We start from the raw sequence: 27,029 nt of genomic DNA on the forward strand, positions 1-27,029 counted from the left end.
ACTTGAGAAGTTTTTTGGAGTGTGCCCCCAGCCCTTTAATCAGAGGGGCACTTGATTACTGATACAACTAAAATAGTTGTAGAGCTGTTGAGGGGTCCCCAGTGGCGTACTCTCCACTCAGGAGTCCTCTCCTTATTTATTGGGGACTTGGCCTGGAGGGTGTTGCATGGAGCAGTCCCATGCAATAAGTTTTTAAGTCGATTCATGGGCTTCCAAGCCGCCTGCAATTTCTGCGGTCTGGAAGAGTCCATGTTCCATGTTTATGTACAGTGTGCGAGGTTGCAGCCCCTCTTTCAACATTTGAAGGGGCTGCTCCTCAAATTCTGGTTGCACTTCAGTCCCACACTCCTGATCTTTGGGCACCCTGTGCGGAGGGGAGCGGGCAGGTCGGAAGGCCTCCTCGTAGGCCTGCTCCTGGGCACGGCCAAGGGGGCCATCACCCGGTCCAGGCAACGGGCAGTCAAGGGGGTCGTTCAGCCCAATTGCCTGCCTCTCTTCCGCGGTTACATCCGAGCCAGGGTGTCCCTGGAGATGGAGCACGCAGTGTCCACCAGTACGCTCGCGGCCTTCCGCGAGAGATGGACACCGGAAGGACTGGAGTGCATCATCACCCCCGGCAAACAAATTTTAATTTGATTTTATGTCTAAATGTTAATTTGTTTAATTTGCCAGTTTTAGTGGCCCTCCTGACCTTTTAGCCAAAGGGCACTTGTATAATTTGTGTGTTGGTGCCCTCAAAAAAAAACCCCAAAATAAAAAAACAAGGGGCACCTGAAAAGATTTTGGAGTGTGCCCCCCCACTTTAATCTGGGGGCACTTGATTTAAAGTTCTACTCAAAATAGTTGTAGAGCTATTGAGTTGTGAGTGCTTAGCCAGTCACGTGATGTTCACAAGACTCAATAAAACCCCAGCCAGTGGTTGGGTTCGAGGGATCCACGATGAGGCAGGTGGTTGTGAGCCTGGAGGATGAACTGGTAGTGTTATTGTTAAACCTTTGTTAATAAACCAACTAGTTCTTAATAGCAATGTGTTGCTATGAATTCTTAAGCAAAGAACCCATGAAGAAAATACATTATAGCCGGCACCAGGTTTTCTCTTTGGGAATGGGAGGAAAGGGTTCCTGGTCACATGTTCAGTTCTAGACCCTCTCGGTTGTCCCCACTTCTGCCATTCGGGGGCAGGCAGTATGTATGGTCTTAAATGCGTAATTGGGGTAAAGATCACCCATAGCTTGGCAGGCCAGGAACCAGGGAAATTCCATGGATTGGGATTCCCACCCCTTGACCCAACCCCTTCCTATGCTACTGGCCTTGTTTGATGGAGGCGCCAACACTTACAAGGCCCGCAGAAAACTGTCACGTACGGTTATGCCTTGATTTTTGACCTTTCCACTGCACTCGAGTGTGCTGGAAGAGCCGAGGAATGTCTGCCCCCTGGATATTCTACATCTTCAATTGATTATTTTTATAAATTCAACTATATGTAGAAGTTTAAGAACTTTGATAGTATCCTTAAAGAATTATATAATGTAACTTATGCACTCAGCACTCTATCACCCAAACCCTTTAATCCTGTGGTTGTTCTATTATAGCCTAAGAATTTCTGTTGGCGACAATGGTGGCCTATTGTTAATGGATTCGTATGACATTCCTTGCCTGCTATTTTAGGGGAGATGTTAACACATTGAAAATAAAGGAGGGTAAATGCCTGCATTAAATTAGTGGATAAAGGAAAGCAGTACAAATAAATTGCATCTGAAGGTTTGAGTGTTAATACTGGCAAAAGTTATTTAAAGATTTATAAGGTTTACTTGGCGGGGCAGATTCTTTTCTCCTGAGGGCTACACAGAATAAGTTGCAACTTGTATTGCGTTGAAAATTAATGGAGACATGATAAACAACAATAAAATCACATTCTCCAGATAACTAAGTTGGATGATCCACCTCAATAGGAGCACGTTGCATGTACGTAGCTAGAGTACTTTTCTCTGCATCGTCTTGATGCAAACCTACTAACCTCTAAAGAACTCATGGATACTGTTGAGCCTGTTTCACTCCTTGATAGTGCAGTGTTATTTTCATCAAGTTCTGAAACAATGAAGTTCTTTACAGCCGACCGAGGCTCAAATGGTATGTTCTGTTTATGTTCTTGTGTGGTGAGATGTTGATCTAAATTGAAACTGATGTGATCCATCACAGGCGCACTTGTATTAAATTCAGGATTAACCTTAAAATGCATTAACCTATCGTGTGGCATGCCTTCCATGCTTATATTTAATTTGCTTTCATCTTTAATGATAGGTTGGACACTTGCTGAGCCTCTTGGCATTACAATGTAGTCACTCTCCATCATCCGCTCTTGCGCTTGGGACAACTCCGCATCGCCTGCTCTTAGGTTGTCATCAGTGCATAAGTACACTGTCCGTCGCAATTCACTGTTGTCCTTCTTTATACATTGCTCAGTCAACTCGTTCAATCCAATCGGTACATGCATAGTCGGCGGCTGTTGTATCAAAACTTTGGAAATGATATTTCCAGGGAGGGTTGAAAAATTCATGCCTTCAGGGCTGATTCCTTTCTCCTCCTCGTCGTCATTCAGAGAGATCCTGGACAATGTTCCTGTAATGGTAGCAGCTCGACAACTCCCAATATCCTTGTGGAGGACTGTGGGTCGAAGAATCATCAGTTAGAATGACAAATTCAACAACTGCTCAATTATTGTTAATGTACCTCGTCCTTTTTTTTAAATAAAAACATTGTCAAATTGTAGTTCATTCTATTTCACCAAGCCATTTGATATTTTAATAGTTGTTCCATCACTGAAAATTACGCCTTCTCCCAAAAGACATTAAGATCATTAATACTTTATTTTAATCTACTAATAAGAAGATTACTGCATATTTTAAATTATTTGTTTTTGCAGTTGCAACATAGGAATTGCAAGACGCAAAAAGACCAAGGTCCATTTAGTCCGCCTTCTACCATGCTGGTAGTCACATCATACAACGATAATGGAGTCCTTCAAATAATGCTTTAACTGTTAATATTTGAGATGAATTAAGATGAACAGTATATGTTTAAGGTAAACCTCTCAATATATTAACAGAAGGTAGTTACAGAAAGCAAATAAGAACGAGGAGGTTGACAAAACAAAAAACTGTTGAGGAGTGCTGGATTACACATCCCCTGAACCTACAAGGCAAGTGGTATTTGCAGTCTGATATCACTACGGTTTAATTCTCAACAACCCACTTTTACAAGTTTTATTTTATATTTAATTCCAGTTGAAATTGAAGAATGCAGGTATTATGGATTGGTACAGGCCTACTGACTGGCAGTGTGCTCCAGCACAGTTTAGGTTCTGGTTTAATGAAGGCTAAACATAGAAACATAGAAAATAGGTGCAGGAGTAGGCCATTCGGCCCTTCTAGCCTGCACCGCCATTCAATGAGTTCATGGCTGAACATTCAACTTCAGTACCCCATTCCTGCTTTCTCGCCATACTCTAGCGATTTCGAAAACACATTTATCCTGTTTAATCAGATATGGCCATGTATATTCTGTATGGTGATATACAAATATAGCAGAGATAACTCTCCCAAATGTTTATACTTCTCACCTCACCTCTCCAGTAGTAAAGAGAAACATTAAAGCTGATACTCCAGACCCAGAACACCAGAGTGTTGGAAATTAGGCTCCAGTCCTTCAAGATTGCCCTGGAGTCTCTCGTATTCGAAGATCAATCTCATGGACACTGCTGCGTTAACCCAGCAGAAAAAGCATAAGGGCAATTTAAAACAAAATGGTGTGTTTTTTTCCCCCCATTTTTTTTGAATACTTTTGTTTATTAGTTATAGCAATATTGTAAATGGGAGAAAAGGGCTGTTTGACTGAACAGGCCCGTTGGAGGTGGGAGGTCATGTGATAAAGCCTTCAGGAACATGGCCAACCAGAGACTGGAGAGGTGAGGTGAGAAGTATAAACATTTGGGAGAGTTATCTCTGCTATATTTGTATATCACCATACAGAATATACATGGCCATATCTGATTAAACAGGATAAATGTGTTTTCGAAATCGCTAGAGTTAGGATGAAGGCTGTCTATTCTCATTCAACTTCAAAATGAAATCGAGAGGTGAGCTATCTGCAAGGCAGGTCCTATGATCTGTCATTCTAGGTGCTAATTGGCCCTTTGAAGGACAACGGGCATTTTATTTGTAAACCCTTCAGAGATTTCTGTTTTAAAGTGTGAGAGTTATTGAAAGATGTATCGCAACCTAAATGGTTAAACCATCAAGGGAAATTTGTTCAAAAACATCAACAGATAGGTGAGAACCAATTTCAATTCCTGAAAAGTATGAAAAGCAAATCGAGAATCAGCTGGCCAGGACTATGTAAACTTTGCAAACTGGTGCCTGACTGCCTGCCTCTCTTCCGAGCCTACATCCAGGCCAGGGTGTCCTTGGAGATGGAGCACGCGGTGTCCACCGGTACGCTCGCGGCCTTCCGCGAGAGGTGGGCGCCGGAGGGACTGGAGTGCATTGTCACCCCTGGCAACCAAATTTTAATTTGATTTTATTTGTTTTAAAGTTTAATTTGTTTTAATTGCCGTGTTTTAGTGTCCCCCTCCCCTTTTATAGGGGGCACTTGTAAATTATATGATTTTAATGCCCCCAAAAAAAATCACAAAAGGAAAAAAAAACACAAAAAAAAGCCAGTTATAAGTGTCTGCCACTTGATCTAAAGTTTATTTGTACTCCCCAAAAAGAGTTGCAAACTAGTGCCTAATAGATACCTTTTGAGTGTCAAACAAGTTACAGCTACTTAATCAGCTTCTAGCTCACAACTCTTTTAAATATGCCGATTTGCTGATTTGAATTCAACCAGGTGCCCCCTTTGTTAAAGGGGCACAATCATCAGAACCTGCCAACTAACCAATAACGTTCAAAGCAAACTTAACAAATCAAATCAAAATTTGGTTGCCAGGGGTGATGATGCACTCCAGTCCCTCTGGTGCCCACCTCTCACGGAAGGATGCAAGCGTACCGGTGGACACCGTGTGCTCCATCTCCAGGGACAGCTGGGCGCGAACGTGGCCATGGAAGAGAGGCAGGCAGTCAGGCTGAATGACCCCTCGATCGTCCGCTGCCTGGACCTGCTGATGGCCACCTGGCCAGGACTATACTGCTCATACCTTGTCTACTTAAGTGTTAAAAATGGGTAACATCTCAATTGGGAGACCACTGAAAATAACATGTTTGATCATACAGTAAGCATGCTTTAGCATCAAAGCTACTGAAAAAGAACAAAGATCTCAGATTCTTTTCATGTTTTGGACCAATTTTTTGCTCTGTCTTTCTGCCGTGCAATGATCTTATTTGTAAATAAATTTGAAAATTAGTTTTAGCCTGAACGTGACAATCTGACAATGTGGTATTTACTATCTACTGGAGTAAAAAGAGATTGTGGCTCATAACCCTCATAATCTCTGATGTGTAATAGTGTAACTGTTAGTCTCACGGCCAGCGTAAGGCCTTCTGTTACCAGCGTAAGGGTTTAAATAAATCTTAAAATAACATTTTAAAAATCATTTAAACATTCAAAACCTTTAAAATTAGTTTGGATTATTTTTAGCCCCTTTTAAAAATATTAAAATTTAATTTCCAAAAATTATATTTTTGTTTTAAATGTTTAACTAATTAAATTGTTTTTTTTTTAATTAATTTTTAACATGTGGTGATTTATTTTTATTTAAGTGTGGTGAAAGTGAGTTTTTTAAGGATTCTTATTTTGCTTATCATCCTTTGTGATCGGTTGGGCCGGCCCACGTGATTCCAGGGACGGTTGTGAACCGCATGCGCCCCTGGGATACGTGGGCCTTTACTCAGGTGTATGTCTGTAAGCCCAGGACCGCAAGAGTCCGAAGATATGGAGGCACCAGGTAGGTGCATACTTTTTTTGCGGATCGGAGGTATTCGCCCGCGGGAAGCCTCCGACCGCAATTTCCAGCTCACTGTTAGTGTGGAAAGGTGATGTTGTCTGAGATCCAGTGGATACAGATCTGCACTTCAGCAGGTGGGAGGTTCATGTGGGTGTGATTGAATAGAGTTCCAATGGAGAAATAGCTCAAAATATAAATATTAATAAAACTAACATAAACGCTCCTCAGCACACGTGTGCATGTGGTGTAAAAACTCAGCACTGTCCACACATAGATTGAACATGTTGGCAAAGTTAATAAATGCAATTTGTGGTTTGATCACTTGTGTAATTGGAATGTTTTCAAAGAGTTACTGATTGATTAGTACATTTTAAGCTAATTATCCTATTATCATGGTGAGTTTACTTTAATTAATGCAGTAAATTTCAAGCCTCGCTAACCATATGTTTCCTCCTAAAATAAGCCAGTGACAACTGTTGAAGTGCATTAATATTAAGTTTAACACTTTGTGGTGAACACAATTTAAGCCAATTTTGTTTTTAACTCTATTAAAAAGACCCATGCAAATAATCTTAAAATGTTAGATATCATGGCTACCTGTCCCTTGGCAGTACTTTTCACAGGGTGGCATGTACCTTTATGTAACACCTCATATTGCGCTGAAATCCAGGATGCATTGGAGTTTTACCAGGATGTTACCAGGGATGAGGGATTTCAGTTATAAGGTGAGGTTGGAAAAATGAGGACTGTTCTCCTTGAAACAGAGAGAGTTAAGAGGTGAGCAAATTGAGGTTCTGACAAAAGGTCTGCCTGGCCTGCTGAGTATTTCTGGCACTTTGTGTTTTTATTTCAGATTTTCAGCATCCGCATTATTTTGCCTTTGTATCATCGATGTCAGTGACTGGGGATTGATTTTATGCACATAATTTTTATTAGGTAACGATTCTCTGCTCGCTGTATTTCACGTGAGAAATAATCCTGCTTTTATCAGGAGACTTTGCTGTAATTCTGCTCATAACTTCTGTTTGCTGTAGTTCATCGAGATTCTGTTTAAATAGACACTGTCGGTGGTTTGCTGTAAAATAGACAGCTGTAATTACTGCGCTGCCTCCAATTCTTTGGCTGACACAGAGGTGCATGTAAAATTAAAGTAACACCAAATGACAGAATGGAACATTGCATTAGACTCTAAGGGGGAGAAATTGGCCTGGTTTGCGCCTCCCATTAGCGCCTGCGGGGGGGGGGGGGGGTGTGGTAATGGGGTGTGAAGGGATTACCGACTGGGTACGGCAAATTCAGCGATGCTAACTTCCCTGGCGGTTTTGCGTTGTCGCTATCACTTACTGCCTCGCTCTCTTGTGCCCTGGGGATCGTGACATCATCCGCTGCACGGCGCCCCGTTACCGCCCCGGATGCAATATTCGGCGGACGTCAACAACGGCAGCTGCAGGAGATGCTGACACCTCGGCTGGCCGCTTGGGGAGCGCTAGTTAAAGGCAGTGGTGGTCAGGCAGGGCAAAATCTATTTACCTCCCCATTCTGGTGCCTCCTGATTTCCTTTGCCCCCGCGATTGCTCAGCCCTGCACTCTCTTTGAGCGCAGGTGCCGTGGCGCAACACAGACAGCATGAAGATTCATTCAACCCAGCACTGGCCCTTCCCTTTGAGTGAGGGAGGGAGTCTGTACAGACTGCACTGAACATTGCTTGGCACTCTGCCGATATGCACCTCATTCCCTTTAGCGCTCTAAGGGAAGTGGTCGCGCTTGATTTAGCGCTCCACTTGGAGCTATAAAGCGGAAGTTCCCGTCGGCTGCAAATCATTTTTGCCCAACGATACTCTTGCTCTCCCTGAAAAGTTATCAGCCAAATGGGGCGCTGCGCATTTTCTAGCCCGAAGGGGTAAAACTCCACCTGCTGATAATTGTCGACAAAAGTTAGCATTAGCACAAATAAGAGTTTTTACTGAAATTTTTGTCCAGAAAGAATTTTACCGCTAAAGCTCTGAGCATCTGTTGAACATTTAACCTGTAGACTTATTATAATTTATCTTATTTAGGATGCTATTGTAAGATTGATTATCTGGTATAGTCTACATTCTTTAAATTCTGCACATCCTTCTCACACTATAGTACAGTTAAGCGTGAAAGGTTCTGGGGAAATTATATGCTGATTAAATGCACAGAAAAATGTTGCCATGATTTGCAACGAGGTGCTGCATATCTTCTCTTACTCCCACATTGTACAAGCCCCATGACTTGGCTATTGTGCCAGCTTGTTTTCACCAACAGCTAATCTAAAACTTGCTAACCATGAAAACCAACCCTCAATACCATGCCTCGGAAGAGCCTGTGAGGATGGATGGGTGGTATTAGTGTGTGAAAGAAACAATTTTAACTTCAGAATGAAAAATCTACCAGGCAGGTAAGAAAGACTTGCATTTATATAGCGCCTTTCACGACCAACGGACATCTCAAAGCACTTTAAAGCCAATGAAGTACATTTAAAATGCAGTCACTGTTGTAATGTGGGAATTGCGGCAGCCAATATGTGCACAGCAAGCTCCCACAAACAGCAATGTGACAATGACCAGATAATCTGTTTTGTTATATTGATTAGGGAATAAATATTGGCCAGGGCACCAGGGATAACTCCCCTGCTCTTCTTCGCAATAGCGCCATGGGATCTTTTACGTCCACCTGAGAGAGCAGACGGGGCTTGGGTTTAACGTCTCATCCGAAAGATGGGACCTCTGACAGCACAGCATTCCCTCAGCAATGCACTGGAGTGTCAGTCTAGATTTTTGTTTGCTGTGCAAGAGACTTCACTCATGCAGTCATAGTAGTTCCAACAGCGGATACATTAACTTGGGGACAGCTAAAGAAAGAATTAAGTTAGGAGCCAGTGAGGGTAAAATTTCATATAGCGTGCAGGAAACAGAAAAGAGAAAAACGGAATATTTGCGCCTTTCACGACCTCAAGATGCTTTACAGCCAATGAAGTACTTTTGAGGCGTAGTCACTGTGGGAAATGCAGCTGCCAATTTGCGCATAGCAAGGGGCCACAAATCGCAATGAGACAATGACCAGCTAATCTGTTTTAGGTGTTGGTTGAGAGCTAAATGTTGGCCAGAACTCCCTTGCCTTTCTTAGAAACAGTGTCATGGGATCTTTTACATCTGCCCGAAAGGGGCCTCCATTTAAAATCTCATCTGAAAGCCAGCACCTCCGACAGTGCAGCACTCCCTCAGTGCAGCACTGACGTAACAGCCTGGATTTTGTGTGATAGCCTCATTATACTATTGAAGTCAAAGGAACACCAATACAATTTTCAAATATCAATGAGCAGAGCGCCAGCTGCATGTGCTCTGTCCAGTATAGCGGGGCCTAACTAGCAGTCCTTAATGGGGGCGTAAAAGGGGCAGGTAGGTTTTTTTGAGTGGGGCCAGGAGGAGCTGCAAAATCGACCCGCCCAATGTGCGACTCTCACTCAGCATCACCTCCCTCCCACCCTGACGTAACTCAAAGGGCTCAGCTCGATAGACGAGCCACCGGGTTTCCTGCCGCCTACCTTCCTGATCAGCTCGCCATGAATATGGTGACGTGGCCCAATCATTCATCCGCCTTTTGTTCAATGAGTGGGGTCACCTCAAAACTGTTCCCCTTGTGCACAGGGAAATGGGAGTCCCTCCAGTCTCCAGGCTGGCCCAACCCCTGACCTTGAATAGACACACTAGCCAACAGGTCTACTGTCAGCTCCAGAAAATGTCCCCAACTACCTCCGACTGGAACTTTCAACAACAGCAACTTGTATTTATATAGCGCCTTTAACTTTAGGAGCTTCGCAGGAGTAATATGCAATAAAAATGTGACACTGAGCCGCACAGGTAGAAATTACGGCAGGCTTGGTCAAAGAGGTAGATTTTAAGGAGCATTGTGAAGGAGGAAAGAAATGTAGAAAGGGGGAGAGGTTTAAGCAGGGAGTTCCAGAACTTGGGGCCTAGTCAGCAGAAGGCACGGCCACCAATGGTTGAGTGATTATAATCAGGGATGCTCAGGAGGGCAGAATTAGAGGAGCACAGACATCTTGGGGGGGGGGTTGTAGGGCTGGAGGAGATTACAGAGATAGGGAGGGGTGAGGCCATGGAGGGATTTGAAAATAAGGATGAGGATTTTGAAATCGAGTTGAAATTCACTTGCAAAGGTGGATTGTGAGATACATTGCTCTGTCTACCCTGGTTTGATATGGGGCTGAGGAAGTTATGACGTGACCCAGACCCAGACACAAAAGCACTTGTAGTATCACTTCTTGATGATGGGTGCAGACTGCTTCCACCCCCTCATTTGTTGATGAATCAGACTCAGTAACAGTGCTGTCTGGGCACACACAAAGTTTAGTTCTGGAAGTATTTCAGAGCCAACCTGACTGCCCTTAGTTCCAGATGACTGATGTACCAGCCTAATCTCCTTGCATGTTCTTTCTCTCAAAGATGCATTTGCTACCACTCCCAACGGTGGTAAAGGTTGTTGCAGATGATACTCCTTTATCATGCATGCTCCAGAATCCTTACTGGTTAGAAAAGCAATGTTCCACATAAGAACATAAGACATAGGAGCAGGAGTAGGCCATTTGGCCCCTCGAGCCTGCTCCGCCATTCAATAAGATCATGCCTGATCTGATCATGGACTCAGCTCCACTTCCCCGCCCGCTCCCCATAACCCTTTACTCTCTTATTGTTCAAAAATCTGTCTATCCCCACCTTAAATATATTCAGTGACCCAGCTTCCACTGCTCTCTGGGACAGAGAATTCCACAGATTTACAAACCTCAGAGAAGAAATTCCTCCTCATCTCGGCTCTAAATGGATGACCCCTTATTCTGAAACTATACCCACCGTGTGGGTGAACCACTGGTCAAGTAGCTTCAACTGATGTGGTCACGAGAACACCCTGCCTGGTGAGGACAGGTGGCAGTCCAGTACTTTGTACTCTTTATCTGTGAGAACTGACTCTGAGAACTATTGGGTAGTGTTCCCAAACGTTGATATGAAAACAAGTAATGTTTAGGTCTATTCCAGCTAACTAGTCACCTGGGCGTGCTGCCAGAATAGTCTTGGAAATGGGACCATCTTAAATTTCCCATGTTTCAAGAATTGGACTGAGGGCACGAAGACCTTGTCTTTTCTCTGGAGGTGCTACCTTTCGGATGAGACGTTAAACCGAGGCCCCATCTGCTCTCAAGTGGACGTAAAAGATCCCATGACACTATTTCGAAGAAGTGCAGGGCAGTTATCCCCGGTGTCCTGGGGCCAATATTTATCCCTCAATCAACATAACAAAAAACTGATTATCTGGTTATCATATTGCTGTTTGTGGGACCTTGCTGTGCGCAAATGGCTGCCGCGTTTGCTACATTACAACTGTGACTACACATCAAAAAAAAAAGTACTTTGTTGGCTGTAAAGCACTTTGAAACTTCCGATGGCTGTGAAAGGCGCTATATAAATCCAAGTCTTTTTTTTTCTTTTTTCTCTGTGGAAACTTCTTTGGGAACTACAAAATACCTGCAGCAGAAACCAGTGGTCTCCTGATCACGCTGAACTCCTTCTATCACCCCTCATGTCACTGCTTTGTTCACAACAACGTGCGTTTATATTGCACCTTTAACCGACTAAAACATCCCAAGGTGCTTCGCAGAAGCGTTATCAAACAACATCTCACATCGAGCCACTTAGGTGATATTAGGGCAGGTGGGAGATAGGCTTCCTGTAGGAGAGAGAGGTAGAGAGATGGAGAAGTTTCGGGAGGGGATTCCTGAACTTGGAGCTTCGGCGGCTGAAAGCAGGGCCGCCACAGGTACAATGATGAAAATCGGGGTTGCACAAGAGGCCAGACTTGGAGGAGCGCAGAGATCTGGAAGGGTTGTAAGTCTGGAGGAGGTTAGAGAGGTAGGGAATGCCGAGACCATGGGGGGATTTGAAAACAAGGACGCCAATTTTAAAATTGAGGCATGATTGGCGACTCAATGTAGATCAGCAAAGCACAGGAGTGATGGGTGAACAAGACTTGATTCGAATTAGGACACGGGCAGCAGAGTTTTGGATGGGTTCAAGTTTACAGAGGGTGCAAGGTGAGAGGCAAGCCAGGAGGGCATTGGATTAGTCGTGTCTATAGGTAACAAAGGTAACAAACTGCGACCGACAACACTGTTACCTTGACACTGTCGCTCTACAGAATCTCAAAAGCGTGCACTTGAAGTGATGTGTGTGAACACTTCCTGATAGGCCCTGGGACCTGATAGGCCCTGGGACCCATGTGTCTCAAGTGATGCTTCCCAACATGGCTCGGGAGTCCGTCGGGTTGCCTCCAACCAAGTTTTCGATGGGAGGGGAATATCGACTGAGCCACTGATGTCATTCTTGCTGTGATCCGGCTCCAAAATAATCGGCAAAAAAGGCCAGTGGCGACATGAAGAGAAATCTTTCGAGTAGCGAGTTGTTGTGATCTGGAAAGCACCACCTGAAAGGCTGGTGGAAGCAGATTCAATAATAACTTTTAAAAGGGAATTGGATAAATACTTGAAAAGGAAAGATTTGCAGGGCTCTGGGGAAAGAGCAGGGGAGTGAGACTAATTGGCACAGGCACGGGCACGATGGGCTCCTTTTCAGTCGTATCATTTTATGGAAGCCTCTGGACATGGTTTGAAAGTGGAGAACTGGTATGGGCTATAACACCTGAGAACCAAGGACAACGGCACCGATATTTCCAGGGGAGCGGGGTCAGTTTTGCGGTCGGGAAGTCTGGAAGAAGGGGTTTCCCTCAGGCACTGATGAATTTTGTCTCCGTTCCCTGGCCGCAGCCAGCCAGATTGAGAGGCTGGGTGTCGGGCGGGTAGGTCTTCGGCACCAGGCCACAGCCGGGGAGAGGAGAGGAGGGGAGGGGAGGGAGGGGTTAGAACGGCCATGGAAGGGGGAGATCGGAGGCCGGCGGTGGTGGGAGAGATCGGAAGGATCAGGAGCTAAATCGGCAGGGTCTGGGCGGAGGGGGATCGGAAGGGTCAGGGGAAGGTTGGAAGGGTCAGGGGGAGATCGGAAGGATCTGGGGGGGGGAGGGGAGATCATTGGGGTGGGGGTTGAGGGGATCGTAAAGGTCGGTGGGGAGATCGTAAGGGTGGGGGAGAGAGATCGTAAGGGTCGGGGGGGGGGGGATTGTAAGGATTGGGGTGGGGGGAGGGGAAGATCATAAGGGTCGGGGGGGAAATCGTAAGGGGTGGGGGTTGGGGAGATCGTAAGGGTCGGTGGGGAGTAGACCGTAAGGGTGGGGGGGGAGAGATCGTAAGGGTGGGGGGAGGGGAGGGAGAGATCGTAAGGGTCAGGGGGAGGGGGGGGGGGGGAGATCGTAAGGAACGGGGGGGGGATCGGGTCAGGGAGAGGCCGTAAGAGTCAGGGAAGATTGTAAGTATCGAGGGGAGATCGGAAGGTTGGGGGAGATCGGAAGGTCGGCGGGGGGGAGGGGGAAGAGATCGGAAGGGTCAGGGGGAGGTCAAAGGATCGGGGGGAGATTGGGAAGGTGGAAATTGGAAGGGTTAGGATGGGGGGAGGGGGGGAATTGGAAGGGTCTGGGGTGGATCAGAAGGATCATGAGGGATTGGAATGGTCAAGGGAATCAGAATGGCCAGGGGAGTTTGGAATGGTGGGTGTATCAGAAGGGTCGGGTTCGGTGGTGGGTGGGGGGGGGTCGGAATGGTCGAAGGGGGTGGGACAGATTGGTCACTGCAGCCAGAGAGCACAGACGAGTGAGGGAGGGATCAGAAAGACTGGGTCGGTGGGAGATCGTGGCTCGGGGGCCAGCCGTTGTCACTGTGGTATCTGGAACAACGTATCGACTTTGGGATCGGGGGACTTAGAAACATAGAAAATAGGTGCAGGAGCAGGCCATTCGGGCCTTCGAGCCTGCACCACCATTCAATAGGATCATGGCTGATCATGCAACTTCAGTACCTCATTCCTGCCTTCTCTCCATACCCCCGATCCCTTTAGCCGTAAGGGCCACATCTAACTCCCTTTTGAATACATCCAACGAACTGGCCTCAACAACTCTCTGCGGTAGAGAATTCCACAGGCTCACCATTCTCTGGGTGAAAAAGTTTCTCCTCATCTCAGTCCGAGATGGCTTACCCCTTATCCTTAGACTGTGACCTCTGGTTCTGGACTTCCCCAACACCGGGAACATTCTTCCTACATCTAATCCCATCAGTATTTTATATGTTTCTATATGAGATCCCCTCTCATTCTTCTAAATTCCAGTGAATATAAGCCTAGTCGATCCAGTCTTTCTTCATTATGTCAGTCCTGCCATCCCAGGAATCAGTCTGGTGAACCTTCGCTGCACTCCCTCAATAGTAAGAATGCCCTTCCTCAGATTAGGAGACCAAAACTGTACACAATACTCAAGGTGTCGTCTCACCAAGACCCTGTACAACTGCAGTAAGACCTCCCTGCTCCTATATTCAAATCCTCTCGATATGAAGGCCAACATGCCTTTTGCTTTCTTAGCTGCCTGCTGTACCTGCATGCCTACTTTCAATGACTGATGTACCATGGCACCTAGGTCTTGTTGCACCTTCCCTTTTACTAATCTGTCACCATTCAGATAATAATCTGCCTTGCTGTTTTTGCCACCAAAGTGGATTACCTCACACTATAACGATGGTTTTCTAGACCAATACGTCGAGGAACCAACTAGAGAGCTGGCCATCCGAGACTGGGTGTTGTGTCATGAGAGAGGATTAATTAGCAATCTTGTTGTGTGAGGCCCCTTGGGGAAGAGTCACCATAATATAGTAGATTCTTCATTAAGATGGAGAGTGACACAATTAATTCAGAGACTAGAGTCCTGAACATAAAGAAAGGTAACTTCGATGGTATGAGACGTAAATTGGCTAGGATAGACTGGCGAATGATACTTAAAGGGTTGACGGTGGATAGGCAATGGCAGACATTTAAAGATCACTTGGATGAACTTCAACAATTGTACATCCCTTCTGGCATAAAAATAAAACGGGGAAAGTGGCTCAACCGTGGCAAACAAGGGAAATTAGGGATAATGTTAAATCCAAGGAAGAGACATATAAATTGGCCAGAAAAAGCAGCAAACCTGAGGACTGGGAGAAATTTAGAATTCAGCAGAGGAGGACAAAGGGTTTAATTAGGAAGGAGAAAATAGAGTATGAGAGTATGCTTACAGAGAACATAAAAACTGACTGCAAAAGCTTCTATAGATATGTGAAGAGAAAAAGATTAGTGACGACAAATGTAGGTCCTTTGCAGTCAGAATCAGGTGAATTTATAATGGAGAACAAAGAAATGGCAGGCCAATTTAACAAATACTTTGGTTTCATCTTCACTAAGGAAGACACAAGTATCCTTCCGGAAATACTAGAGGAGGAGGAACTGAAAGAAATCCTTATTAGTCAAGAAATTGTGTTAGGGAAATTGATGGGACTGAAGGCCGATAAAGCCCCAGGCCCAGATAGTCTGCATCCCAGAGTACTTAAGGAAGTGGCCCTAGAAATAGTGGATGCATTGGTGGTCATTTTCCAACATTCTATAGACTCTGGATCAGTTCCTATGGATTGGAGAGTAGCTAATGTAACCCCACTTTTTAAAAAAAGGCGGCAGAGAGAAAACGGAATTATAGACCGGTTAGCCTGATATCAGTAGTGGGGAAAATATTGGAAACAATTATTAAAGATGAAATAGCAGCGCATTTGGAAAGCAGTGACAGGATCGGTCCAAATCAGCATAGATTTATGAAAGGGAAATCATGCTTGACAAATCTTCTAGAATATTTTGAGGATGTAACTGGTAGAGTGGACAAGGGAGAACTAGTGGATGTGGTGTATTTGGACTTTCAAAAGGCTTTTGGCAAGGTCCCACACAAGAGATTAGTGTGCAAAATTAAAGCACATGGTATTGGGGTAATGTATTGACGTAGATTAAGAACTGGTTGGCAGACAAGAAACAAAGAATAGGAATGAACGGGTCCTTTTCAGAATGACCGGCAGTGACTAGTGGGGTACCGCAAGGTTCAGTGCTGGGACCCCAGCTATTTTCAATATACATTAATGATTTAGACGAAGAAATTGAATGTAATATCTCCAAGTTTGCAGATGACACTAAGCTGGGTAGCAATGTGAGCTGTGAGGAGGATGCTAAGAGGCTGCAGGGTGACTTGGATAGGTTAGATGAGTGGGCAAATGCATGGCAGATACAGTATAATGAAGATAAATGTGAGGTTATCCACTTTGGTGGCAAAAACAGGAAGGCAGATTATTATCTGACTGGTGATAGATTAGGAAAAGGAGAGGTGCAACGAGACCTGGGTGTCATGGTACATCAGTCATTGAAAGTTGGCATGCAGGTACAGCAGGCAGTGAAGAAGGCAAATGGCATGTTGGCCTTCATAGCGAGAGGATTTGAGTATAGGAGCAGGGAGGTCTTACTGCAATTGTACAGGGCCTTGGTGAGGCCACACCTTGAATATTATCTTCAGTTTTGGTCTCCTAACCTGAGGAAGGACATTCTTGCTATTGAAGGAGTGCAGCGAAGGTTCACCAGACTGATTCCCGGGATGGCAGGACTGACTTATGAAGAAAGACTGGATCGACTAGGCTTATATTCACTGGAATTTAGAAGAATGAGAGAGGATCTCATAGAAACATATAAAATTCTGACAGGATTGGACAGGTTAGATGCAGGAAGAATGTTCTCGATGTTGGGGAAGTCCAGAACCAGGGGTCACAGTCTAAGGGTAAGGGGTAAGCCATTTAGGACCGAGATGAGGAGAAACTTCTTCACTCATAGAGAATTGTGAACCTGTGGAATTCTCTACCACAGCAAGTTGTTGAGGCCAGTTCGTTTGATTTATTCAAAAGGGAGTTAGATGTGGCCCTTACGGCTAAAGTGATCAAGGGGTATGCAGAGAAAGCAGGAATAGGGTACTAAAGTTGCAAAAATGATTAGCCATGATCATATTGAATGGTGGTGCAGGCTCGAAGGGCCGAATGGCCTACCCCTGCACCTATTTTCTATGTTTCTATGTTATCTACATTATACTGCATCTGCCATGCATTTGCCCACTCACCTAACCTGTCCAAGTCACTCTGCAGCCTTTTAGCATCCTCCTCACAGCTCACACTGCCACTCAGCTTAGTGTCATCTGCAAGCTTGGAGCTATTACATCAATTCCTTCATCTTAATCATTAATATATATTGTAAAGAGCTGGGGTTCCAGCACTGAACCTTGCGGTACCCCACTAGTCACTGCCTGCCATTCTGAAAAGGACCCGTTTATTCCCACTCTTTGCTTCCTGTCTGCCAACCAGTTCTCCATCCACGTCAATACATTACCCCCAATACCATGTGCTTTAATTTTGCACACTAATCTCTTGTGTTGGACCTTGTGAAAAGTCTTTTGAAAGTCCAAATACACCACATCCAGTGGTTCTCCCTTATCCACTCTACTAGTTGCAGCCTCAAAAATTTCACGTGCAGCTTTGAGTTATAGTCACGTTAAATAATGCTGCTTATTTGGAGCTTTGGTCCAACAATGAATCCTCAGCCAATTTGTCACTATGTCCCTCCTCCTTTGTCTCTTCCTTCTTAATACCTGCAATCCAGAGCTATGGGTCTTCACTGATTGTGAGGTTCTGGGCTGCACCATATCGCCAGGACTGTGGCTTTTATTGACTCTACCAAATCAATGATGGCACTGTTCAGGAAGTCAAATCAGTCACGCCGTGTGCTCCAGGATTCCTTGGCATATTGTTTTGATAAGGTTAAATAAGAAGAAACTATCTCCACTGGCAGGATGGTCGGTGACCAGAGGACCCAGAGTTTAGGTAATTGGCAAAAGAACCAGAAGGGCGAGGAGGAGAAATGTTTTTATGCAGCGAGTTCTGAAGCGGTGGAAGCAAATTCAAATGTAACTTTCAGAAGGGAATTGGATAAATACTTGAAGGGAAAATTTTCCAGGGCTATGGGGACTGAGTGGAGGAGTTAGGCTAATTGGAGCTCTTTCACAGGCATGATGGGCCGAACATCCTTTTCTGTGCTGCATGATGCGTCGATTGTCTGGGGCAGGATGCAAGGTTCTTCTCTGTTTGCTTGAATCGTTCTCTTTAGAGGGAGTCAGCAGGTATTTCAGAGTGACAAGGCCCAATAAACATGATATGGACTGAGACTATAACCGTGCAAGTGGTGGTTGACTACCCAGCTCCACACGTGGGACAGCGGGGACTGCAGATACAAAGTTAGACTCGTGTTTGGGCACATCCTCATGGCATGGTTTGGGAAGCCTCCGAGTCCACCTCCGGGGGGATATTTACGCTTTACATTAACTATCCCTGGGGCAAGAGAGTGCAAAGGGTAACCAGTACCAAGCAGCTCAGTGGCTGAGTGAGTGATACTGTTCCAGGTAGTACTGGGATGCAAGGTCCTTGTCTGAGGGGAGTTCCATGCGACTGGGCTGAAGGGATCATTGGGCATTTGCCCTTGATGTACACCGAACTTGGTTTTCGCTAAAAGCCAAAATTCTTCTAATGCTGGCATGCTGTTGGTATAGATTGGTGCCAGAATCTGTGGAGCCAAGCTAATGCTCCTACATCCAGAACAAAGAACCAAATTGAAATGGTCACAAACATAAGCTTCAACTCTTCAGAGTTCAGTGACGGCACAAGGCAATTTAGAACATCAACATCCAAAACCTTGGAGAGTCTGATCTCGGGACACCTTGGAGAGTCTGATCTCGGGACACCTTGGAGAGTCTGATCTCGGGACACCTTGGAGAGTCTGATCTCGGGACACCTTGGAGAGTCTGATCTCGGGACACCTTGGAGAGTCTGATCTCGGGACACCTTGGAGTCTGATCACAGGCACCTTGGAGAGTCTGATCTCGGGACACCTTGGAGAGTCTGATCTCGGGACACCTTGGAGAGTCTGATCTCGGGACACCTTGGAGAGTCTGATCTCGGGACACCTTGGAGAGTCTGATCTCGGGACACCTTGGAGAGTCTGATCTCGGGACACCTTGGAGAGTCTGATCTCGGGACACCTTGGAGAGTCTGATCTCGGGACACCTTGGAGAGTCTGATCTCGGGACACCTTGGAGAGTCTGATCTCGGGACACCTTGGAGAGTCTGATCTCGGGACACCTTGCAGTAGGCATTGCCTCCTCATAGGTGGCTGGGAAGGAAACCCAAGGGAAAGTTGCAATTCTGGGTCCAATTGTCTGAACCAGCCTATTGGTAACAAGAAATATGTGGTCCTTACAGACCCGTATGGGGAGAAGAGTAAGGGAAAGAAATTAGAGGAATTCGATAGCCTCCAAATAAAGTGACCAAAGCCTCAGTGATTCAACAAGTATTATAATATGAATATAAAAACCCAGAAGTATAACATAATATCTCATTGTTTATCGATTGGAATAAGGAAAGAATTGGCACCTTCAGGAAGATTTACTACTAAATAGTGAAAATGAACTCAGCAAAATAAAGGTTTCATACATACTTATTAGGAGCAGCTGTCAGGGAATAAAATAGTCCTCAAATTAAATTAGGTCGAAGCATTTGAAAAGTAATAATGTAACAGTTAAGAATGAAAACATAAGAAATTCCATGCAAACATAATATACATTCAAAAAGACAAGAGATATGGCACTTTCAACAAAAACCTGGGAAGGCTCTTGGGTATTTACACATTCTGCATATCTTGAGCTGTGCTGGGTTGTTGCAAACTGAATCACTGCTCTTTTCAATTTTCTCTGACAAGATCGTTCAATGTTAACTAATCAAAGTGCTGCGTCTCTACTTTGGAATCTGAAGTTAGGTATTATTGGAAAAGCAACTGGAACAGATCATTTAAATAAAACCCCTTATCACTTTCAAATTGGTATCAAATGACTCATCTCATTTTTTATGCTGCATTTATTTTATTGCCATAGATACTATCATCTAATTCTGATTCAAAGGAGAATCATTTTATTTCAAAACACATTGTGTGTGTTAGAGGGGCAGTTAAGATGTCTACTCTATAACTCGGTGTCTACACAGCCAACTGAACAGCCTTGTTTTAACCATGTATCTGATATGTTCAGTCATTTTTCAGTTGGGATTGATTGAGGAGTACATGTCCAAGTTCTCAGAGCACCAGCCCAGAAAGCTTTGGGGGAGTTGTAATACAATGTCAAAATGACACAGTGCAGTGGAACCTTTAGTAGTACCTGGGAGGTCTGTTTTTTAACATATTGCAGCAACTTGCTCTCACAAAAGTTCAGCAACACATCCACTAACTATGATATTGAGTTTTACTTGTGTTCAAAATATTACAATGGCTTTCTATTCAGCCTCTACGTACAAATGGAAAGGTCATCAAGTGACTTATGTACATCCATTTCTTGTTCTGGGATATACCGTAGGTCTTCTGATTCAAGACGTCAGGCTGAACTGATAGAATGGTTTTTACCGTTTTCTACCCTGCATACATTGAGGACATTGTGGTGCCAATGACAGAGCCAGCTGAGGTCCCATGGGCCCATGGACTCACTCCACAAACTACATGACAGATTTACAGATGAAGTCATCAAGGCGATGCGGAAAGGTAATGTGATGCGATCTGTATGATATACACGTATACAGTCAACATTCTTAATTGAAGGTTGTTCAGTTCAAATTATCTCATAATTCAACTGTTTTAACATCCGAGTTTTTCGTGTTATTTAAGTTGCTTAATTTAAATTATTGTATTATTCAATGTTTTAGCACAACAAATTATCAGGAGCAGACTGTACACGGGCCTGTTTGGGTGTTTATACTATATTCGGGACCTGTTGGATTATACAACATGGGGGGGGGGGGGGGAAGAAATTCAGTGCCTCCCGCAATGGGTCACACCTACCACTGTTGATGTGTTTTTACCGCTGCTGTGGAGGAGGTGGCCTCTTGAGCGAAATTCAGCTCTTTGGAATATTTTTTGGAGTAGACCAAAGTTGGTCATAACGGGGGCAGTAGTGTGGTGGTGAGCACTCTAGAGGGGTGGAGGTGGAGGCGGGACAAAGTCACTCCACTGTCAGTCATCAGCCTGGCGCTGATGATGTTATGACACGTGTGCGTCATCACGTCTCCTCCCTTCACTTAAAGGGGAGGAGCGCTGCGAGCTCTGCCATTATTTCAGTTGGGTCCACTGGGCCACCAGGAAGGGTTTTGGCCGGGCCACCGGTCTGGCTCCCAAGAGGGGGTGTCAGGCCGCCTGTTGGCGGCCCGGCTGAACCCGGGTGGTATAATTGTCGGGCCGACCCGGCAGTCTGCCGACAATAAAAAATAAGATGGCGGCCGTGGTCGTGCGCCCTCCACTTGAATGGCCGTCGCACCGCCATGCTGCACACGCTGAAAACACAGTGCACCGACAGAAAAAGCTATCAGGCACTGTTCGGCGGCCTGAAGATTTTTGTAGCTGAATTTGGACGGAGGTGCGGGAGATTGACGGTGCGCGCTTTGGTGACGCATTTAGGAGGTGTCGGCAGCGGCGGGGCAGAAATGGGGACTGCTGAAAAAATCACCGAGGAGAACTTCGCTGGTAACATAGAAACATAGAAAATAGGTGCAGGAGTAGGCCATTCGGCCCTTCGAGCCTGCACCGCCATTCAATGAGTTCATGGCTGAACATGCAACTTCAGTACCCCATTCATGCTTTCTCGCCATATCCTTCGCCAAGACCTGCTCAATCCTCTCCTGCACTAACCCAGGACGCCGGGGGAAAAGGCATTAGCAACATAGCTCATCATTTGGCCATTGGACTGCAAATCGGCGGCCACTCGACTCCGCCGCTTGGCTGCTGCTTTCCGATGGTAACAGGCCTCAGCAGGAGGTTGAATTTCAGCCCTAGGGAGTTTTATTAGATACTAGGAGCATAGGAACAGGAGTAGGCCAGTGACTCCCTTGAGTCCGTTATACCATTCAGTTAGATCATTGCTGATCTATAGGTCAACGACATTTACTTGCCTTTGATCCATATCCCTCGATACCTTTAACCAACAAAAGTCTATGGATCTCAGTCTTGAAATTTTCAATTGGCTCCCAGCATCCACTAACACTCGGGAGTGGAAGCCAGTATCAGATTTTCACTACCATTTGTGTGAAAAAGTGCTGTGTGATTTTGCTCCTAAATGCCTAGCTCTAATTGTAACATTATGCTCTCTATGTCTGTACTCCCCAACCAGAAGGAATAAATTCTCTACATCTACCCGATCGAATCCCTTTATCATTTTAAACACCTCAATTAGATCACCCCTCAACCGTCTATAATTATATGTGTATTATAATGGTGCATTATTGGTGCCCATTCTCACGTGAAAGACTACAAACTCTAGAGGTATCTTGGCCTTTCTCAGGGATGATAGTACATTGACAATGAACAAGCCCAATTTGATGGCTGATCTGGGGTATAACTTGCAATATAAATTTTCCAAGTCACCTAATTATATCTCAGCAATGTTTCAAAGCAGCAAAGTAGAACTTTCATGTGCAATTGTTAAAGGTTGTATAAATGATTTTAAGCTTGATTGTGCCTTACACCTTGTTCGTAATTGCCAGTGGAAGCAGAGTCGATCTCTCATTTCCCACTGTAAGAATTAATTCTAGACCATTTGGAACAAACAGATGGTGCATCTTTCAGTGTAAACCTGTATCGGCTTCATTAGCATGTTAATAATTGGTGTTACTTTTATGAAGTGTGGAAATGACATGAAGGGTTCTTTATACAATAAATGCCATAACAAATGTTAGTGGTAGCTGTTGTTAATGTATGGGGCAATGTTCCCTCGAATTTTATTTTGTGCAGGGTTCGTTTAGACTTGCTATACGGCCGCACATGCTCAGTACCTCTTCCAGTGGCAGGAGCTGGTGAGCAGCCTGGGCGGGACCTCGTGATCGGTCCGTGACCACGCAGCCGCACACCTTGGGGGGGGAACATTGGAGCGCGGCCCTCAATAGCGCACCACAACTTGTTATGTGGCTCTCTAGCCCAAATAGTCGCTCACCCAGGGCCAATACTCACCCTACCAATAATCTCTAGTAATTACGACTCATACCTCACAAACATAGCTTTACCTCCCACTCACAAATACAAGGCATCGTGGCAACACCCTCGCTCCAAACACTGGCACCTGCTCGAATATGTCATCATCCGAGCCAGAAATCACAAGGATGTGTGCATCACCTGCGCCATTAGTGAAGACAAACGTAGGTCCCTTGCAGCCAGATTCAGGTGAACTTATAATAGGGAACAAAGAAATGGCAGACCAGTTGAACAAATACTTTGGGTTCTGTCTTCATGAAGGAAGACACAAATACGCTTCCGGAAATACTAGGGGACCGAGGGTCTAGTGAAAAGGAGGAACTGAAGGAAATCCTTATTAGGCGGGAAATTGTGTAAGGGAAATTAATGGGATTGAAGGCCGATAAATCTCCGGTGCCTCATAGTCTGCATCTCAGAGTACTTAAGGAAGTGGCCCGAGAAATAGTGGATGCATTGGTGATCATTTTCCAACAGTCTATCGACTCTGGATCAGTTCCTATGGACTGGAGGGTAGCTAATGTAACACCACTTTTTAAAAAAGAAGGGAAAGAGAAAACGGGTAATTATAGATCGGTTAGCTTGACATCAATAGTAGGGAAAATGTTGGAATCAATTATTAAAGATGAAATAGCAGTGCATTTGGAAAACAGTGACAGGATCGGTCCAAGTCAGCATGGATTTATGAAAAGTAATTCATGCTTGACAAATCTTCTGGAATTTTTTGAGGATGTAACTAGTAGAGTGGACAAGGGAGATCCAGTGGATGTGGTATATTTGGACTTTCAAAAGGCTTTTGACAAGGTTCCACACAAGAGATTGGTGTGCAAAAATAAAGCATTTGGTATTGGGAATAATGTAATAATGTGGATAGAGAACTGGTTGGCAGACAGGAAGCAGAGAGTCGGGATGAACGGGTCCTTTTCAGAATGGCAGGCAGTGACAAGTGAGGTGCCACAGGGCTCAGTGCTGGGACCCCAGCTATTTACAATATACATTAATGATTTAGATGAAGGAATTGAGTGTAATATCTCCAAGTTTGCAGATGACACTAAGCTGGGTGGCGGTGTGAGCTGTGATGAGGATGCTAAGAGGCTGCAGGGTGACTTGGGCAAGTTAGGTGAGTGGGCAAACGCATGGCAGATGCAGTATAATATGGATAAATGTGAGGTTATCCACTTTGGTGGCAAAAACACGAAGGCAGAATATTATCTGAATGGCGGCAGATTAGGAAAAGGGGAGGTGCAACGAGACCTGAGTTTCATGCTACATCAGTCATTGAAAGTTGGCATGCAGGTACAGCAGGTGGTGAAGATGACAAATGGTATGTTGACTTTCATAGCTAGGGGATTTGAGTATAGGAACAGGGAGGTCTTACTGCAGTTGTACAGGGCCTTGGTGAGGCCTCACCTGGAATATTGTGTTCAGTTTTGGTCTCCTAAATGAGGAAGGACGTTCTTGCTATTGAGGAAGTGCAGCGAAGGTTCACCAGACTGATTCCAGGGATGGCAGGACTGACATATGAGGAGAGACTGGATCGACTGGGCCTGTATTCACTGGAGTTTAGAAGAATGAGAGGGGATCTCATAGAAACATATAAAATACTGATGGGACTGGACAGGTTAGATGCAGGAAAAATTTTCCCAATATTGGGGAAGTCCAGAACCAGGGGACACAGTCTAAGGATAAGGGGTAAGCCATTTAGGACTGAGATGAGGAGAAACTTCTTCACTCAGATAGTTGTTAACCTGTGGAATTCCCTACCACAAAGAGTTGTTGATGCCAGTTCATTGGATATATTCAAGAGGGAGTTAGATATGGCCCTTATGGCTAAGGGGATCAAGGGGTATGGAGAGAAAGCAGGAAAGGGGTACTAAGGTGAATGATCAGCCATGATCTTATTTAATGGTGGTGCAGGCTCGAAGGGCCGAATGGCCTACTCCTGCACCTATTTTCTATGTTTCTATGACAGGAACTGACGACTGCTGACGGACCACCGCCTAATCCGATCAATCATCGACATTAACATAGCTCCTTGCGCCTTGATGAACCTGAGATGCTGAATGCCCACAGCGTTTGCTCTGCCCTCCAGGCTTCCATAACCAGTGCCTGTGAAGAGACATTCGGTCACTCAACCAGAAAACATCAGGACTGATTTGATGAGAATGATCAGGAGATCCAAGAACTAATAGATCGTAAGAGTGCAGAGCATTTCTGAACGTCATGCAACAACCCAAATCGGAAGCTGCAATGCAACTTTAGAGATGGCTCAAGATTGAGGTCCAACAAAAAGCCCGGGACCTAAAGAACAGGTGGTGGATGGAGAAAGCACAGAGAATACAACAACTGGCCGACAGCCACGATATGCGAGGATTCTACATCGCAGTTAAGGCCACCTATGGTCCAAACTCCCAAGGCCCCACCCCACTCCTGGCCAAGAACGGGGAAACACTCATCAGGGACACCGAGACTGTCAGGGCCCACTGGAAGGAGCACTTCGAAGATCTCCTCAATCGAGACTCTGCCTTTGACTCGAGAGTTCTCGACTCCATCCCGCAGCATGTGACCCGCCACCACCTCAGTGAGACCCCAACACTGCGCGAGGTAGGCAAAGCCATAAAACAGCTCAAGAATAACAAGGATATGGGAGCGGATGGAATCCCTGCTGAGGCGCTAAAGTATGGCAGAGAGGCGCTGTTGGCGCGGATACATGATCTCATCTCTCTCATCTGGAGGGAGGAGAGCATGCCGAGAGATCTCAGAGATGCAGTGATCATGACCATCTTTAAAAAAGGGGGACATATTCGACTGCGGCAATTACAGGGGAATCTCCCTACTAGAGTTCTCCTCAACCGTCTTGTCCCTGTGGCCGAGGAGCTCCTCCCGGAGTCACAGTGCGGATTTCGTCCCCTACGGGACACAACGGACATGATCTTTGCAACGCGACAGCTGCAGGAAAAATGCAGGGAGCAGTGCCAGCTATTATACATGGCCTTCTTCGACCTTACAAAGAAAGGCCTTTGACACTGTCAACCGCGAGGGTCTACGGAACGTCCTCCTCCGTTTTGGATGCCCCCAAAAGTTTGTCAACATCCTTCACCTACTCCACGACGACATGCAGGCCGTGATGCTTACCAGTGGATCAATTAGACCCCGGACCGGGGTCAAACAGGGCTGTGTCATCGCCCCAACCCTCTTCTCAATCTTCCTCGCTGCCATGCTCCACCCCACAGTTAACAAGCTCCCCGCTGGACTGGAACTAAATTGCAGAACCAGTGGGAAGCTGTTCAACTTTTGTCGTCTCCAAGCCAGGTCCAAGACCACCACAACCTCTGTCATTGAGCTATAGAACGCGGACGTCTGTGCGCATTCTGAGGCTGAACTGCAGGATATAGTCAACGTATTTATTGAGACATACGAAAGCATGGGCCTTACGCTAAACATCCGTAAGACAAAGGTCCTCCACCAACCTTCCTCGCCACACAGCACCACCCCCCCCCAGTCATCAAGATCCATGGTGCAGCCCTGGACAACGTGGACCATTTCCCAAACCTCGGGAGCCGCTTATCAACAAGAGCAGACATTGATGCGGAGATTCAACACCGTCTCCAGTGCGCCAGTGCAGCCTTCGGCCGCCTGAGGAAAAGAGAGTTTGAAGATGAGGTCCTCAAATCTACCACCAAGCTCATGGTCTACAGGGCTGTAGTTATACCCGCCCTCCTGAATGGCTCAGAAGCATGAACGATGCTCAAGTCGCTGGAGTTACATCACCAATGATGTCTCAGCAAGATCCTGCAAATCCCCTGGGAGGACAGGCGCACCAACATCAGTGTCCTCGTCCAGGCTAACATCCCCAGCATTGGAGCACTGACCGCACTCGATCAGCTTCGCTAGGCAGGCTACATAGTTCGCATGCCAGACATGAGACTCCCAAAGCAAGTGCTCTACTCGGAGCTCCTACA

The 27,029-nt window shown here is 45.5% G+C and overlaps 1 protein-coding gene across 1 annotated transcript in view; it reads right to left on the bottom strand.

Moving 5' to 3' along the window:
• The window catches only part of adgrb3 (adhesion G protein-coupled receptor B3), a 920,563-nt gene that overhangs the window by 24,900 nt on the left and 868,634 nt on the right, over positions 1 to 27,029 (bottom strand). Inside the window, exon 28 of the mRNA XM_070884862.1 lies at positions 2,018 to 2,664. Coding sequence (XP_070740963.1) covers positions 2,018 to 2,664 — 647 coding nt within the window. The remainder of the gene's footprint in view (positions 1 to 2,017; positions 2,665 to 27,029) is intronic.

The sequence above is a fragment of the Pristiophorus japonicus genome, chromosome 7, assembly GCF_044704955.1.
Source record: "Pristiophorus japonicus isolate sPriJap1 chromosome 7, sPriJap1.hap1, whole genome shotgun sequence".
Taxonomy (NCBI): Eukaryota; Metazoa; Chordata; class Chondrichthyes; family Pristiophoridae; genus Pristiophorus; species Pristiophorus japonicus.